Consider the following 16910-nt stretch of genomic DNA (forward strand, 5'->3'; position numbering starts at 1 on the left):
TTTTCACGGACATTTTTAACAGGAAACTACAACGTGGAAGTGCGCTCGACTATGAAAGCCCGATTGACTGCGGACATTCCTCGCTGAGTCCGTTCCGCGTCCGTTCCACCCGAGTATGTTCGGGCCTTGAGGCAGAGAAAGCAAACCTTCCTGCCCTTCCATGCGCCTACATGGACAGCCTAAGGCAGGGAGAGCAGCAGCAAAGACCTCTCGGGATGACAAACAGAAATGACACTGACAAGTGAGACACAGCATAAAAAGGAGGAGCTGGGGTGGAGGCAGGTTGCAAAGCGGCTTGCAGAGGAAGCAGCAACAGCAGGCAGGCCAGAGCAGTTTAAACAGGGCGCCCTGAATGAGATTTGCAAATTGGTTGCATAGAAAGGAATCATGTGATCTATCAGCTGACTCCCTTCCATCAATCAGCTGCTCCATCGGTTGATTGGACTGTTTGAGATCAGCTGATGTAGCTGGGATGTGAGCTTGAGTGTCACAGTGTTGTGCTTCAGGTGTTTCAAGTGGTTTGAGGGTGTGTTTTTCACAGTGGGAAGAGTCAAAGAACAATGATTAGGAAAATGAATCCAGGGATGTGATTGAATGCTGGATTTCAAATCTGTTGTGATAACAACAGTAAGGTTGTAATGAGTTATTTGTCTTTGGGGTAACTGTTATATTATTACTGAAATTCTTTTAGTAGTTTGCTACACTACTGAGGAAAGTAAAAATATTAATGTACCATGTTAGTAGACACACATTACTGCCTAATACTGTCTGTGCAGATTATATTTTGCTACCTGTAATGTGGGTGAACTGCTTTTTAAAAGTGTTAATAGCATCAGCAGTTCTTGTATCAAAGGGGAGGAAGCTGCAGACTTTGCAATGCTGGCCACATAATGCCTACAGTAACCTCTCAGTGTTACAGAGGGATAGCCAGCAAACGCTGGCCTAAACCAGTCCTTTGTCGAGAAGAAAAAAAATGTAAACAGAGCAAAAACAAACAGGAGTTTTACACCTATTCACTGGAATCTTATTCTGACTCTCAGGCCTGACGTCACCTTACTACAACACTGGATGTTCTGCTGCTGTGTTTATATCAGTGTGAACTTTGGACTCAGGCTAAATATGCATGTAATTAAATGACCTCAGCAGGCAGGAGCAATCAATGCTGTGACCTCCATAGTGAATAAATCATTTACACTGATGATACAGGGTTTTTTTTCATTTCCAACTAAACTCCACCCTTCCTGTTGGTGAGGGATTCATAATAAGCTGAGAGGCTGAAGCGTCACTCCATAAGTATACCATTGTGTTGGAGTGTGAGCCACAAAGGGAAATTCCTTCTGCTCCAAGCGCGGGTGAAAGGGAAACGAGCCGAAGGTGTCATTTTTTCGGGGGTGGGAGAGCACTGGATGTGGTGGATAAATCTCAGCGTGAGTCATGAAGCAGAACCAAAGAAAAGGCAGAGTAATTTCTCCTGAAAAGGATATCCTCTTTGACACGATTTCTTTCATCTGCCATCTCTAACTCTCATCAGAGCTGCTTCTGGCTGTGGGTGCTTATCTCCCTCCCTGACCAGCTTTTTTATTTTTTTCCCTCGCTGACTAACTTTATAAGGAACTTCCTGTGAGTGATGACATCACGGTGTGGCTCATAAGCAGGGAAGGGAGGGGGGGCTGGAGTGGGAGGAGAGATGGTTTGAACGTGAAGCCTTTTTATCCCACTGAGTGTGTCTGTTTGGTGAAACATGGAAAGAGTTTTACAGACAGATTCAGAGATGTAAAGCAGCAATAAAAACATGCTTTATTGAACTGCTTTTGATTGCATTTTGTTTAACTGAAAATGTACCTTTATCGTTACTTCCTGCACCATCTGTCACATCAAACATTTACGTCATTTTCAGTCCAAACTCTGACGTTTGTTTCATCCTCATCCACACACACAAACTGTAAATCTCACCTAGCAAAAAAAAACCCTTTCCTCTGCTGCTGGTCACAACTGGCCCAGGGAATCCCAAAAATGTGCCTGAAATTATAAAGGGGGATTAGCGATAGCCTGGTCCATGTAGGGGCCAAATATGTAATGATAAGCCTTTTGGGTTTGGGGGGGCCCCCGTGCCGAAGCTGTAAAGGATTTACAAACTCAGACACAAGAACACTCTGTTCTCTCCCTCGCACACACCTCTGCTTTCTGCCACTATTGATTCAACACACGACTTGTTTGTAACTATTGTATCGCTGTGTTTGGTTAGTGTGCATGTCAGTGTTGGGTTTGTATAGCCCGGTTAGGTTAGGTGACATACTTAATACAACACCACTTAAATTCTAAGTAGGCTAAGTGACTGGAAATAGAGGGTGTGAGTGAAGGATGGCACTTCCAAGATTATACACATAATACCTTAAAGTGAAACAAAGAAAAATCTATTTATATCAATCCTGCAGCCTCGGGTATTTAATTACACTGTGTTTGGGTGAATGTCTGATAAATAGAGAACAGGTCCAACTAAAAGAAAATGCCCGGGGTGATCTGATAAGGGAGCAGCCAAACAATCTGGGCTTCATTCAGCTAGGAGCTGTGCAGATAAGCGTCTTTCAGGCTGTGTTTCTTGCTCGTTGTCTGTGTTATCTACCCCGGAGCCATCCGCAGTACTACCTGTCTCCCTGCAGATCTGTGCACTTTTGATTGCAGCACGTAAGCTTGCACTTTATGAGACAACACCAAAGTTTTTAAAGGCTGCACTTGGAGGATGATGTTGCACCTTAATATTTCTTTGGTTGCAATTATGAATACACATCACTCCACTGCAGCAGCCAGTCCCCCACTGTAGCTGTATTTGAGTGTATTCACAGAGCAGCTGCACGTCTAATTGTTGAGGTGTTTACTGTATCCTGCATCCCACTGGAACAGTTAATCAGCTGACTGTATTCTTGTGTTCACACCTGCTCCCTCCTCTAAGGTTAGAAGCAGACTTTGATCACATCCAGTTAACGCTTAAATTAGCCCCTGTGTATATGTTCAAGGGTGATTCTGCATAATGCACCCAGCCTGTCCTGCTGCACGTAGGCTGCAGAGACATGGTGCAACAACAAAAAGAAAAAGAGAAAAAAAAGAGGAAGAAAAAGAAGAAGACTGCGCCTTTAAGGGCAAGTGTGCAAGGCGGAGCCAGCGCGTCTCTCGTGTGGTGGAGCTTATAAGACATAGCTCACTACAATACTAGACTTATCTAAAAGTGTCACAGTTTAGCAGGAGCGCCTCCAATTCGCTGGCGTCCTGTCCCACTGATGCAATCAGGAGACTACAGACTCAAACCAAAAGAACCGAGGAGCTATATTCCCACTAAGAGGAGTCTAGGAGTGACAGCGGAGGAGGTTATTTAGGTGAGTTCACAAACTGATCTGAGATGTGTGGTGTTGGCTGCTGTTTAGAGCCCATGTCTTGTCTATTGTTTTGTATGTTGGTGCCAGCACGACACACAGCCCTGATTGATGCAGCTGCTGTTGCGATTATATGTGTGTATTTTATATTTAGTGTTTATTTTATACACTATTTAGAGGAGCAACTTGTCTTTAACCCGGCATTAAGATAGGTTTAAAAGTTCTGGTAGAAATAAACTAGAAATTGGGAACATACATGTCACGTTTTACTGAGCCTATCAGCCTATCTTTAGTGATAAATATACAATTTGTGATCTCTTACATTATTCCGGGCTGATTGCAAACCTGTAACCTGGTGTGATTGTTTTATTTATTCTGTATGAATCTTTTCCGTTTAAAGCAATGAGGGAAATTACCATCAGCTCTGTATCATCATTACCTGGCCGCGCCAGATAGCTGACTTGTGTGTTGTGGTGTGAGTCACCTGCCTGCTAGAGGGCTTTTAACCATTATTATCTAAAGTGAGGGGGTGTGCGCGTTGTTTGCTTGCCGCACAGGTAGAGCGGGTATGGTTGCTCGGAAACCGCTGCAGGGGTGTCATGAGCGGGGTGTGAACTCCTTCTTTCAAGCTCTGTGTGAGTGTGTGTGTGTGTGACGACTACAATCCTAAATCAAAGGCAAGTTATCTCCTGGTGTTTTACATCACTGCTAACCCCATCAGACCTCCTCCTTCCCAGCACCCATGGGTTATCCTCACCCTCACACTGAGCCTGTCCACCTATTGTCTAAACAGAAAGCCCAGACTTGACCATAAAAAGCCTCACATGATGTGAATTAAGTGACTTAAAGAATTCCTCCTAAAGAGGGTTAATGCTCTGCACGACCACACATCATTTGTTTAATCCTGTTGCCTGTAAATGCCCCGATGGTTAACTGCCAGGATGAACTGTCTTTGCACCTGTTGCAAGAGGAAGCACAAGCCCCCGGGGTTCATTATCGAGGATCATGTTGCTTCCCATCCCCGTCGAACCGAATCGACGGCCCTGGGCATGGGGAGTGCATGCCTTGTTGGGCAGTTTGGCTCACGCCGATGCCCTGGGCTTCCTGTTGTTTTAGAGCTTTGTTTCTCACCAGCTGTCAGGGCTGCACATAAATATGGCTCATAGGAGACCGGGAAACGAGGGGGCCGTGTTCTTCTCAGTCATCACTCCTACATTATAAGCAGGACAGTGAGTCTCTGGGTGTGCACGCACCTCATTTGTGGTCTCCTGATGAGATAACTACCGAGGCTGATGGATGCACCTGTTTTGCTGCATTTTGCTAAATAGCACTTCTGATAGGGCGCAGAGGTCATGGGAAGATTTGCTGCAACGATGCAGTGAACTCAGACAACCATAGGTGTCCAACAAAGACACCTATAGTTACCCATGATGCTCTTGCTTGCAAACACAGAACCTCTGCATACTCTGATATAACACTTTCTAAAGTCATGTCTTCAGAAATTGTGACATACAGAACAGGTTAATCCAGTGTGAGATCAGATGTTGCTTCCAGTGTATTGCTGACCCCAGAAATATCAATATGCTGCCGGGCTTCCTCCCCTCTGAATATTGTACACATTGTTTACTCAGCCCCGACGCATACTTGACATGACACGAACATTCAGGTCATTTGACTTGAGGAGTTCTTGCAACATCAGGTATATCTGTGGTAACTGGAGGAGCCCCTTCCTCTGCTGTTCAGGACAAGCAAGATTGCAGCTCCAGAGCACAGCACAGTCAGGTTTTAAAATAAACTGTAAACTTACTATGAACGGAGGCCCGACCTGTAGATGTGGAAGTCTGAAAGTTGGTTAATGAGCTCACACCTAAGATTTCTATGTTAGCGTGGACTATAAATGGCTATAGTTGAAATGTAAAGATCGTTCAGTGAGCTGGTACGAAACAATTGTGTTTATAAATCTCAACATTTTACATGTACTGTCAAATAAATCAAAAATGAAGCAATACTTGCTCGCACTGTTTCCACTTTATGAAACTCAACTGCGTAGCTTTTATCAGCTTCAGGCCAGTGGTTGAATAAAGTAGAGAAATCTGCAAACTATAGCAACATTTTTACATCAACCTCTTTGTTTTTTTGGTCTATCGCTTGCTTTTCTGCTGCCCCTGTAAAACACTCTGACCAGGACATTATGAACGACAGAGCGTTCTGTCTTCGTGGTGTGTTGGGACATCAGTGACCTAAAATCTCGTCAAACTGAGCTTTTGTCATTCCTCTGTCACAGGAGATTGTTGTCTTGTCTCCACAGAGGGAAATGAATCACAAGCACAAGGCCATAGCTAAATATTTGGTTTGGTGGGCAGCAGAAAGTGGGGAGGGGTGTGTGTGTGTGTGTGTGTGCATTTTCCTCTCTGTTCTAATATCAGGACTTTCTTTCCCTCTTGGCTCCAGTTGATGATGTGGGCTCTGCTTTTCAGAGAGTATTTTTTAATGTGCTACCACCACATGTTCTGTTTCCCTTCATCTGCTTTTTCTTTCAGCCCCCTTTCAACGTCACTCATTGCCGTGTCTTGGCTGTGTTACAGGTACACCAGAAGTGTTTCCTGACTTTGATGCGACCCGAGTGTGCCTGGAGCATGTCCACAGTGGGTCTGACTGCCCAGGAGATCTCTTTTCCCATAGAAAACCCCTTCCTGAGGGGCAGCTACTGTCACAGCATGGCTGGATCCAAACCCTCCTGGAGCTACTGCCATGAGCTGGACAAGTGAGTGTTCAGGTGCCACAACTAGCAGTCCATTAGGGGGAGGTTTTTAGAGAGGGGAGGTTTTTCAAATCTGCATGACACGCTGCTCTTTTATGTTTCAGGTCTGCTTGAGATTACCTGTAAATTACAAAGAAATGTTACGTGGCTCAATATAACCAGTAGTAATCTATTTTGTTTTCTCTTTATGCAGCTTCTACTTCAGTATGGACACTGCACACTCAGACCACAGCTCTCGTGCCCAGCATAAGGGGCCACCTCCACCATCTATAAGTTATGAAAGTAAGTGCATGATCTGTCGTCTGCACAATTCAAGTCTTCTGAAATACACAAATGCTGCAATGGATGTGTTGTTCCTTTGAATCATCTGCTACATACTGGATATAGTAAGTGGTTTTCCAGACATATTGAGAAAGCTAGTAGTCATGGATGGATTACTGAATGGGCCTACCGAGCAGAGGCCCTGGGACCCAAAGTGTCAGGGCCCCCTCTGGCCTTCACCTGCAAATTGTCACTCAAAATAACACATAGCGACTAAGAAGAAACTCGAAATGACCACAAAGAGATGCAAAATAACATCTAAAAGGGGCAAACAATCACAATAGACACGAAATGACTGAAAAAGACACAAAATGACTTCAAAGAGACACAAAAGAACAGTGAAGAGATGCAAACAAGTCTATGTATCTTGCCCCTGTGTAGGAGAGGTGGTGGGGCCTTTTGCATATAATCCGCCCATGCTAGTAGTCCATCGGAGTAGTAAATTGTGACCAACCTTTATCACTTAATACTGCGCCATTAATATGATGGTTATTTTTTCCCTCTCTGACAGGACACAAACACAGTCCCAGCTCACAGAGATTACCTCCAAAGAAATCCCGGCCCCCTCATCTCTCCCTGTCCTGCAGCGCTGAACCATCCACCCCAAGTCCCGCTGATGACGACCAGGTGGTCCCATCATTCCAGAGGCTCTCGGTGTACGAGTGCAGCAGTCCACCACAGACACCAGGCAGATGCTCCAAGCCTCTGCCCCCCATCCCTCCACAGACGGACATCTCCCCTGAGCAGGCTATGGACAGTGAGGTAGAATTTTTCACGAGTTCGGATGACAGCCGCTGCCTGGTGTCTGATCAGTGTTCCAAATCGTCGCCTTTTCGATATGGAGTCCCCAGTCGAAGGAGCTTCAGGGACTGCGGGCAGATTAACTATGCTTACTATGATGGGCCGTTACAAAGCCCGAGGCAGCCCCCACAGCAGCAACAGGCACACCCTCCACAGGAAGTGCGGGAACACTATGAGCAGCAGCGGCACGAACCACCCGAGCCGGTGGTCTGTCAGAGACAGCAGGAAAAAGCTCAGAGGAGGCTGCGGCGCTCGCACTCTGGCCCAGCTGGATCCTTACACAAGCCATCGCTGCTGCGCCTCACGTGCCACAAACGCCACACCCAAAGTATGGATAAGCCCGAGGTGCCACCCCCTATTCCTCCGCGAACGATCAAGACAGGAGACTACCGCCGCTGGTCAGCAGAGGTCTCGTCAGGCGCTTACAGCGACGACGACAAACCGCCCAAGGTGCCCCCAAGGGAACCTTTGTCCAGAGGCAGCTCCCGCACCCCCAGCCCCAAGAGCCTCCCAACATACGTTAACGGAGTGATGCCCCCAACCCAAAGCTTTGCACCAGACCCTAAGTACGTAAGCTGTCGGGGTTTACAGAGACAGAACAGCGAGGGCTCCCCCTGCATCCTCCCTGTCATGGAGAACGGCAAGAAAGCCAGCACCACACATTACTATCTCCTGCCTCAGCGGCCCGCTTTCGTGGACTCACCTTGTGTGGAGAGATTTCTGCGAGTCATGGACAGCCCTGCAGCTCGCAATACAGACGTATCGGACTCAGACTGGGACTGTCACACCAGGAGGAAAGCACATGTGGATTTAGTTTGAGAAGTTTTAGTGGAAGTAGCAGAGGACTCTACTGTACATGAGCAAAAACCACTTGAAAGAATGGTGATACTGGACGCTAGTGACCCCCAAACTGCTGCTTTTACTTTTTTTTTTTAACCCCTATGTATTCTGAACACACAGGGTATGTGCGCACTGTATTCAGTTACTGGTAATGTTGGAATAGCTATCACATCCGAGATACTTTATGTAAAAACTGTGTCTCTGATTATAGATCGTGGACGAGATTCAACATGGTAGAGCTTATTTTTGATATGATATTTCATGACATTCAATATTGTGCTGTTTTTGCTGACGACGTGGTACAGTCAGAAGGTACAAGCGGGCCTTGAACCTCATGCGCTCAGTGTTTTCTGTGTCCCGAAGGTTGAGGATTTTTTTTTTGTGAGATGCATCAACGCTGCTTTTGTATCTCACAAAGGACAAAAGGTCAGTAATGTAACCATGTATCACTTAATATATGAAGTCGAAACACAAGGCCAATTAATTGTTTTAACGAAATGAAGGATGCTAGCACACAAATCTCTTTACTGTTTGCTATGATGTGTATATGAACACTGATATGGTTTCCCTGCCTTGATGAAGTTTCAGTCTTACTCAGGCCACTGTATCTGTGTAAATTTAATGTTTCCCACATGGTACATTTTGTACCTTGAGGTGGGTACATTACTGGTAGCTACGCATGTTTCCATTGGAATGTCTAGTGCAGCTTATGTGGTGTAGTTGATGAGTGTGTCTGTGTGTATGTGCGTGGACGTGTTTGTGCATTCGTGCATGTGAACAGCAGTTGGAAAAGTGTTCTGTGAGACTTTATAAAAATGACTTTCTACAATTGGTAGACGACTGTCGACCATACTTGTTACTGTGCTCTGCTTATTTTGCAGCGCCGGCTCTTAGTGATTGCTTTCTTTCAGTGTCCAGGTCTGTTTTGTTGCACAGAAACTGGCCTGTCGATCATTACGTGAATGTATGCTATATTCTCACTGAAATTCCATCAAACAGTCAGAGGAGCTTATTTTTGGTCAAGCTGTGAGTCGTTGCTTGGAACTAATTTGCCTCAAGTACTACCTCCCTTTGATATTAACCTTTATATCTCACATACCCCCCATTAATAAAGGTAAAATCTGAAACGGTAAAAGATGAGACAACCAGCTCCATTTGTGACCTGACACGAAGATTTAAGACGAACACAAAGTCGATTCAAACCGGATATCCTTAAATAGAGATCCTAGATGACAGAGATGCTAGGCTAACCTGTTAATACATTACAAAGACAGCGCAGGGTTTACCTACCTGACACAGACTTTCCTGTTCTGCTCATGCATTCCTGCCTTACATGATTGCAGTGGGTGTGGTCTGAGAGACTTTGGCTGCTGGCAGCCAAGAAAATATATGAATTTAATTGTTGTAGATTATTCAAGAAGCATCAGGATGGTATAATAAATGTAGCACATGTATTGAAGTAACCCTTGGTATCGAACACGGTGTTCAGTTTGGGAAACAGATAACTGTTAAGGTCAAACGGTCATTGAATAATCCTGTTTTTTTTTCTCCTCTCTCCCTCCTGCTCACAAAACCTTGCCAACACAATGTTGCTTTTGACTTAAATGTCTGAAAAAATGTTTACAACATACACTGATACTATTTAATCTTAAGGTATTCACATGTCTTATTAGAAATAATAAAACTGAATGAAGACTAGTTTATCAAGAAATAACTTCTCTGCTGTGGTGAAGACATGCACTGGGAGAGTACAGTATGCTGTGTACAGTATTTAACAATTCCATTTGTTGTTATGAATAGTTTATAAGTATATAGTCTTTAAAAAGAAAGCAAAAATAAAATGACTTATTTATGAGCCTGCTTCGTTCTGTTTCTTCAATCTGTCAAGCCTGAACTCCTAACTCAGCTGTTTGGCCTGTTTTATCACCCACACACCCTCATGCTTTGCCTTATTGTGACTGGCCTCTATCCAGAGAAAGAAGAGTGACTTACAATGGTCGACTGACAGGTGTACGACGTATTGCCTTCCTCTTCCTGGTTAGAACACGGCCTCCTCCTGCATGACTGCTTAGATGCTCTGTGGCAGCCAGATTTGCGCCCACAGGTTTTTTAAGCATTTAACAATGTTGCAAGTGTTTTACTCTTGACTTGAGTCCATGTGGTTAGGCATGGAGCCGAAACCACAGTGAGCCATGCAGAACATCAGAGGTCAAATAGTTACAAAATAATAAGCTGCAGTTCAGTTACAGTATCCACCATAACCTCCCAGCAAGGCAGTGACCATTTTTGTAACGCAATTGATTTAGCATTTCTGTCTTCATGGAACAAAAGACAGCAGACTGAGCTATCTAATCCACCTGCAAACCCTTTCACCTTGTTCACTTTTACGTGAGCTGCTAGGCGACAGCATGGGTGGTGACTATAGCAACTAAAGACAGGCTGCTCATTTTGAATGTCTGTTGGGGGCAAGAAAGATCAAGTACCAGATGACTTGACAAAGCATGTGGTTTGTGATTAGCTTCTGAGCGAAACACATTATTGCATTGCTGTGGCACTAAAAGGCATTGTTGTGCTCGAAAGAAAAAACTGATGCCTGCACAATTACTCCATGCCTCAAAAGTTTAACTGAGACGTTTCAATCCTACTTGGATCTTCGTCAGGTCAAAATTTTTGTGGCATGGAGTAAGTGTGCAGGCGTTACCATGGATGGATCACTGAACGGGCCTAGGCACAGGCCCAGGGGTCCAAAGTGTCAGGGCCCTCATCTGCAAAATGTTACTCAAATTCCTGTAAGAAAATACTCAAAATGACCACAAAGAGATGCAAGGAAACTGCGAAGAGACACATAACAACTAAAGAGACACAAAGTTACCTCAAAGAGACACAAAACCACAAACAGATGCATAATGACTACAAAGAGATGCAAAACAGGTGATGGGGTCTTTTGCATATCTGTGCCCATTAGCTGTGTCTCAATCCAGGGGCTGCAGCCTTCGAAGGACGTGGCCTTGGCTGTCTACATCGGCCACATCCTTTGAAGACCACAACGGCTGAATCATGCAGTCTCTGAACTGAGATAGTCTTGTCTAGGAGGTGAAGGCTTTACAGTCAATGGTTTTAACTACGGCTGGTTGCGGTGTCTTCAAGTAGCTAACGTTAGCTAGCTAGCAATGTCAATTAGCATCACTATCATCACATGAGTTAGTCTGTTATTTGAACAAAAATTTGTGGCTTGAAGGCCCCTTGGATTTTACAACATCTGCATTGTTAGCTATTTGAGTGAAACCCAGGACTTAAATTTAAACGTTTAATCCTCTGCCACCACTGCTGCCAGTAGTGTGCCATATTCCTGTTAACAATCCAGTCGTCACCGGTGTGGAATATATCTTGGTGGAGGATTCATCCGTTGCATCCTCCAAACTCTGGGAAAGAAGACATTTGAAGGAGCCTTTGAAATGGGACAGCCTTTGTCGCGCCACTGTGATGCAATAGGTCTTTGATAGTCTGCATTATGACACAGCTATTGTCTCATAATCCACCCATGGGTGTTACTGTTTTCCTTCATTTACGCTGTATCACACTGTATTTTGTTGCCTTGCACCTACGTGATGTGCGTATAATTATCCTCCCTCAACTCACTCTTGTGCTCTAAGTCAGAACTCAACATGTCACCCACTTAGACTCAATTTTCAACATGTTCATGACTTTTGATTTGACTTGTTAAGTTAAAAAAATCCAACATGGCCAAAAAGGTACAATGAATCATCACAATTATTTGTGAAATTTTGTGTCCAAAACTGTTTCTGTCTTCTTCAACCTTTTAGTTTCCTGACTTAGCTTTATTCTGTCGATACAACATGAGTCTTTCACTTAAATATGCCACTGGATATTACTTGGGCTCAGTTCAGGCGCTGAAGATGTGGGACTTAACTTCCAGTTTCATCAAATATATTTCTGGCCTCAGCTAATTAGATAGAAGTCCTTGGCTGGCACTGCTGACGGATTAACGAGTGGAACAAACTTGTTTAAATGATAAGAGTTATTACAGTTATTATGATTACTGCCCCATTAATTGCTATACAGCCTCTGCTGATTAGTCTGCAGTTGCCTGAGTGAAAGAGAGCATGTTTGTGTTCTGTGATTGGCTCTTACATGTCTGCAGAGCTGCAGATCTACATGGTGTAGATATACAATCAAAAGTTTGACAAGCAAAGAAAATAATCAAGGGAATTACATCAAATTCTGCAGAGAACAGAGATATGAAGAGTAGTGATAAAACATCTTTATGCAGATGTGTTTGTTACACAAGTGGATATAATGCTAACGTCCAGAAATTGAAACTGAGTATCAAGCAGACACTTATTTTTTATACACACAACAAAAAAGTAAGATATTAATTGGTTAAACACAACATTTGTCTTCAGTAGAAATGTACTGTGAGACATGGCTTTATGGAGGCAAATTTACAATCATGTAATAGTTTAAAGCCTATAACAATCAAAACAGCTTCTTCTGCACATGAAGTTATTTATTCTGAAATATTCAGCAGCATTTTTTTCAAGTTTTAGGCAATATTCACCCATTTCTTATCTATCTATAAAACATCTGCAACTATATGCTATTTTTAGGAGCCCTTTTCTTTCTTTCTTTTTTCTCTTCAAAGATTATTTTTTGGGCTTTTTGCCTTTAATGAACAGGACAGAATGAAATGGGGTGAGAGAGAGAGTGGGGTTGACATGCAGCAAAGGGTTGCAAACCGGAGTCGGGCCCGCAACTGCTGTAGCGAGGCATCGCCTCCACACATGGGGCGCCAGCACTATCCACCACGCCACCGACGCCCCCTTTAGGAGCTCTTTTCTCATGAAATGTTGCCTACATTTGGACAATGTATTGTGCTTCATTGTGAGTGAAAGGGGAAGTTAGTAGTAAAATTATTTCACACTATTTGACTATTGTGGCAGTGTCAAGGGATGATACTTAACAAATAAAGAGAATCTTAGCTGGAGAATGATTTTTACCTTGTCATAAAAGATACCGTTAAATACTCTAAAATGTGAATCTATTCAAGATTTAATTTTTTTTTTTTTTTTTTTTAAATTTTATATACTTTATTAATCCCCAAGGGGAAATTCAATTTTACACTCTGTTGTCAATTACACACAGGTCCGAACACACACATGCACAAACTGGACCTATACATGCACTAAATGGAGAGATGTCAGAGTGGGCTGCCCATGACAGGCGCTCCGAGCAGTTGGGGGGTTCGGTGCCTTGCTCAGGGGCACCTCGGCAGTGCTCAGGAGGTGAACTGGCACCTCTCCAGCTACCAGTCCACGCTCCACATTTTTGGTCCGGACGGGGACTTGAACAGGCGACCCTCCGGTTCCCAACCCAAGTCCCTATGGACTGAGCTACTACTAGATTCAATACTTGCCATATCAACAAGGTAGATTGGGATTTGTCAAAGTGAGATCACTTAAAGGTCTAGTATGTAGGATTCAGTGGCATCTAGTGGTGAGGTTGCAGATTGCAACCATTGGAATCTTCTCCTGTGTGCCAAACCTGTAGAAGAAGTACAGTGGCTGACGGTGGTGGATGAAGTACCTGAAAGCCATACTCGAGTTAAAATACAGTTATCTTACCAGAAAATGACTTAAGTTAAGGTCATCTATTACAGCAGTACTTGAGGAAAAGTCTTCTGATATTTACTGTGCTTAAATATCAAAAGTATTTTTATTTATTTTGTTATGAAATGTGATTGAGTATTAAAAGTAAAAGTACAAGTAATTTCTGGTAGTAAAAAAGCAGGCAGTCTGAATTCTGAGGATTATAAAGATTAGTTTCAGGTGATTATAAGCTAATGAAAACATAGTTATGAATATTACATTCTTATTCTGTTGATATATGCCCCTAAGTCATACACACTGGACCTTTAAAGGAATACTTCACCCACAAGATGACCATTTGTAAATCAATTTGTTCCAAACACATGCATGAAAAAAAGAAAGAAAAGGAAAGAACACCTCAATATTGGAGTCAGCACAGGCAAGTTTCACTTTTAGTTCAGTTTTAAATAGAAGGGTTTACACAAATATGCACGTTTATCTAAAGTACTGATCATACGACTGGATAAATGAGACTTTGATTATACCGCACGATCTGTGTGAGAGTTTGTAAACTGATATTTTGACAGTTATTCTTTTGTTAAAAGTGGTTCCCAATCAATCAATAAATCAATATGTTTTCCATTTTCTGTGGAATTCAATTTAAGTAACTGATTTACAAATGGTCATTTTGTGGGTGCAGTATTCCTTAAACAGACAAAAATGGTTAACCATTCACTCAAAAAGCAGATCATGCATAAAGCAAAGTAAAAACAGACTGTCCACACCTATAAAATATTCATAAAAGCATAAACGTTTATTTTCTTGGTCATATCACTTATACACAAATGTACTTTTGATTATGGCATATTTTTCAGTAGTAAGCTCTATGTCTGCTTTTTTGGGGTGTTCTGATTCTCGTCCACTTTCCCCCAAACATGTTGCTAGTTAATAAGAGAATCTGCTCATTAATTCCACTGTGTGCACTGACGTTTTTGTGTAACTTTCCTTGTCATTTGCTGTGAGGGGTGGACGCAGCTGTAAATATTTAACTGCGACTGAAGTGCTGCTGGTTAAATTTTACTCAGGTCAGAGCACTTGTAAAGAAAATATAGTACATCAGGTGAAGGTAAAGAAATTGGCCACAAGTGTGTCCCTTGAGTCAGCCACTAGGTGGACACAAACCACCATCAATGGTTCAGATGGAAAGACAATGAGTAAACTGTATAGTGCTTTTGAAGACCTGCAGCAGGCATGTGCACTGTTATTTCAAGGTTCACTGACAAAGATCTCACCAATGCCAGTATCATAACTAGAAAGAGTGGCAGCAGTGGTCTGTGACAGTATTTATGCTGACAGCACATGGTCTCAACTGTACAACAGGACAGACATAGTCACTGCTGAGGTTGATTATACAATGTCATATTTTTTATATCCCTCTCATTCACTTTATAGATCATTAAAAAATGCATTAAACTTCCTCTGTCAGTGCCTCTCTACTCACATATTGCCAAGGCACACCATCATAAAAATGAGTGTGTGTATGCCATCTAGTGACAGGATATTGTACTGACTGACACAAAATACCTTTCATATGTAGATCCATAAACAGTATCAAACTACACTATATAGATAGACTTGTATTGAATTAATTGTTGAACAGACTTTTTCCAGCAAGTGTTACAATTAAGTAACACAACATACAACTGGTAATTTGTAGCAGAGATATTCATGTTGTTAGAATAAAACAAAAAATAATCAATCTCAAACAGTTTTAATAACATTTAACCCAAACTAAACTGCGCTATGTTGTGCTCGCTCTCCTCTACATGAGTGCTGATATACAGTATAACAGCACCGGGACTTTTAACTATGCATGTATCACTCCGCCTTACAGGTGTTCTGAACCATTAATCACGTTAACCGTCAATGAGCCTGCATTTTGGGTCGTTGTAACAAACTTTGTACCGCAAAGAGGAATATGTTTCCACAAATACAGCCTAAATTTTTAATTTATATCATGAATGGTCGTCAGAAACAGACGGAGAAGGAAAGACCGGGACACTTCACTGCAAATCTCCAGGTAAGGTCATATGACATCAGAAGACGACGTAACTTGCGTCTGATTAAGCTGTTAACACATCAAAGTCACAGCTACGCCACCAAAGTGACTGTCAACTGACTCTTTACTGGTCGCACAATATATAAAGAATACAGATAAATGTTAATGATAATAAAGTAATTAGCCTTCAGTGAACTATCAAGCTAGCATGGAGGATTTTTTATGTAGCCTTCAACAGTTCAGTCCCAGTGCCATTGCAGAACTATTTGTGTTGGCGGAGCAAAATAATTAATAAACAAACAAATCATATCTTTTGTTGCTTTTTATCCTTAGTCCAGGTGATATATGTGCCAAATTTGAGGTGTTTCGCCCACTTTTTCATAAACGCATAAAACTTGGTTCAAAGTTGGGGGACCTGGACATTTTCAGAATTGGTGCCATTGCAAAAATGTTGTGTTTTGGCCATGGCGGCCATTTTACTTTCCGCCATAACCGAATAATGTATTTTTCATCATATCTCCTGAACCAAACATGCCAACACAGAATAGGTGGTGTCCACCCTCATGTTTTAATAGTCAAAGGTTACAATGATACTCTATACAACATCATTAACTGATTATGTGAATAGTTAAGGGTGACTTCAGTGATGCCAGAGGGATATCACTGCATCAAAGAATCTTGTGCTGTGTCTCAAATCCCGTACTTCTGTACTTACACTTACTATTTTGAGTGCATAAGTGTGTTCACACTGAGAAGTATAGAAAAATGCAGTGCACTATGAGTACCCGGATGGTGCACTCAAAATGGTCAAAAAGTTGAGTGTGGAACTATGGACACTTCTCGCCCCCTATATGGTCGCCATCTTGGCTACGTAGCGGAAGGGGAGGGACCACTTTTCAAACTGGAAATGGCGGCCGAGGACTGTGCGACCGTGAATGTCGCTGCATTGTACAAATACATGTGTTTTTTGCAATAAGCATCACTATACTGTTGTCGGGTATAAGCCAGCACTATTTTGTTGGGTTAATTTAGCAGTCTGTAATGATTTGGTACCGCAAACGATAACGCAAATGCTAATGCTAGTTTGCTAACTAGCTAATTTCCTGTAGTCACTACCCTGTCGGAATTTGCGCACTACACCAATGAGTACATAG

The 16910-nt window shown here is 42.7% G+C and overlaps 1 protein-coding gene across 2 annotated transcripts; it reads left to right on the forward strand.

Annotated features, from left to right (window-relative positions):
- The first annotated feature begins 2954 nt into the window (after positions 1–2954).
- errfi1a (ERBB receptor feedback inhibitor 1a) lies at positions 2955–9946 on the forward strand. 2 transcript variants are annotated; one of them, XM_050038441.1, is made up of 4 exons: positions 2955–3371; positions 5954–6132; positions 6323–6411; positions 6962–9946. In XM_050038441.1, the coding sequence occupies exons 2-4, from the start codon at positions 5981–5983 to the stop codon at positions 8068–8070; spliced, it is 1350 nt and encodes a 449-aa protein (XP_049894398.1). In that variant the 5' UTR covers positions 2955–3371; positions 5954–5980; the 3' UTR covers positions 8071–9946. The 2 variants fall into 2 exon arrangements, with proteins under 2 accessions (XP_049894398.1, XP_049894400.1); XM_050038443.1 differs by lacking the exon at positions 2955–3371 and having other exon boundaries at positions 6007–6144.
- The last annotated feature ends 6964 nt before the right edge of the window (positions 9947–16910 follow it).

Source organism: Epinephelus moara, chromosome 24 (genome assembly GCF_006386435.1).
Source record: "Epinephelus moara isolate mb chromosome 24, YSFRI_EMoa_1.0, whole genome shotgun sequence".
NCBI classification, from domain to species: domain Eukaryota; kingdom Metazoa; phylum Chordata; class Actinopteri; order Perciformes; family Serranidae; genus Epinephelus; species Epinephelus moara.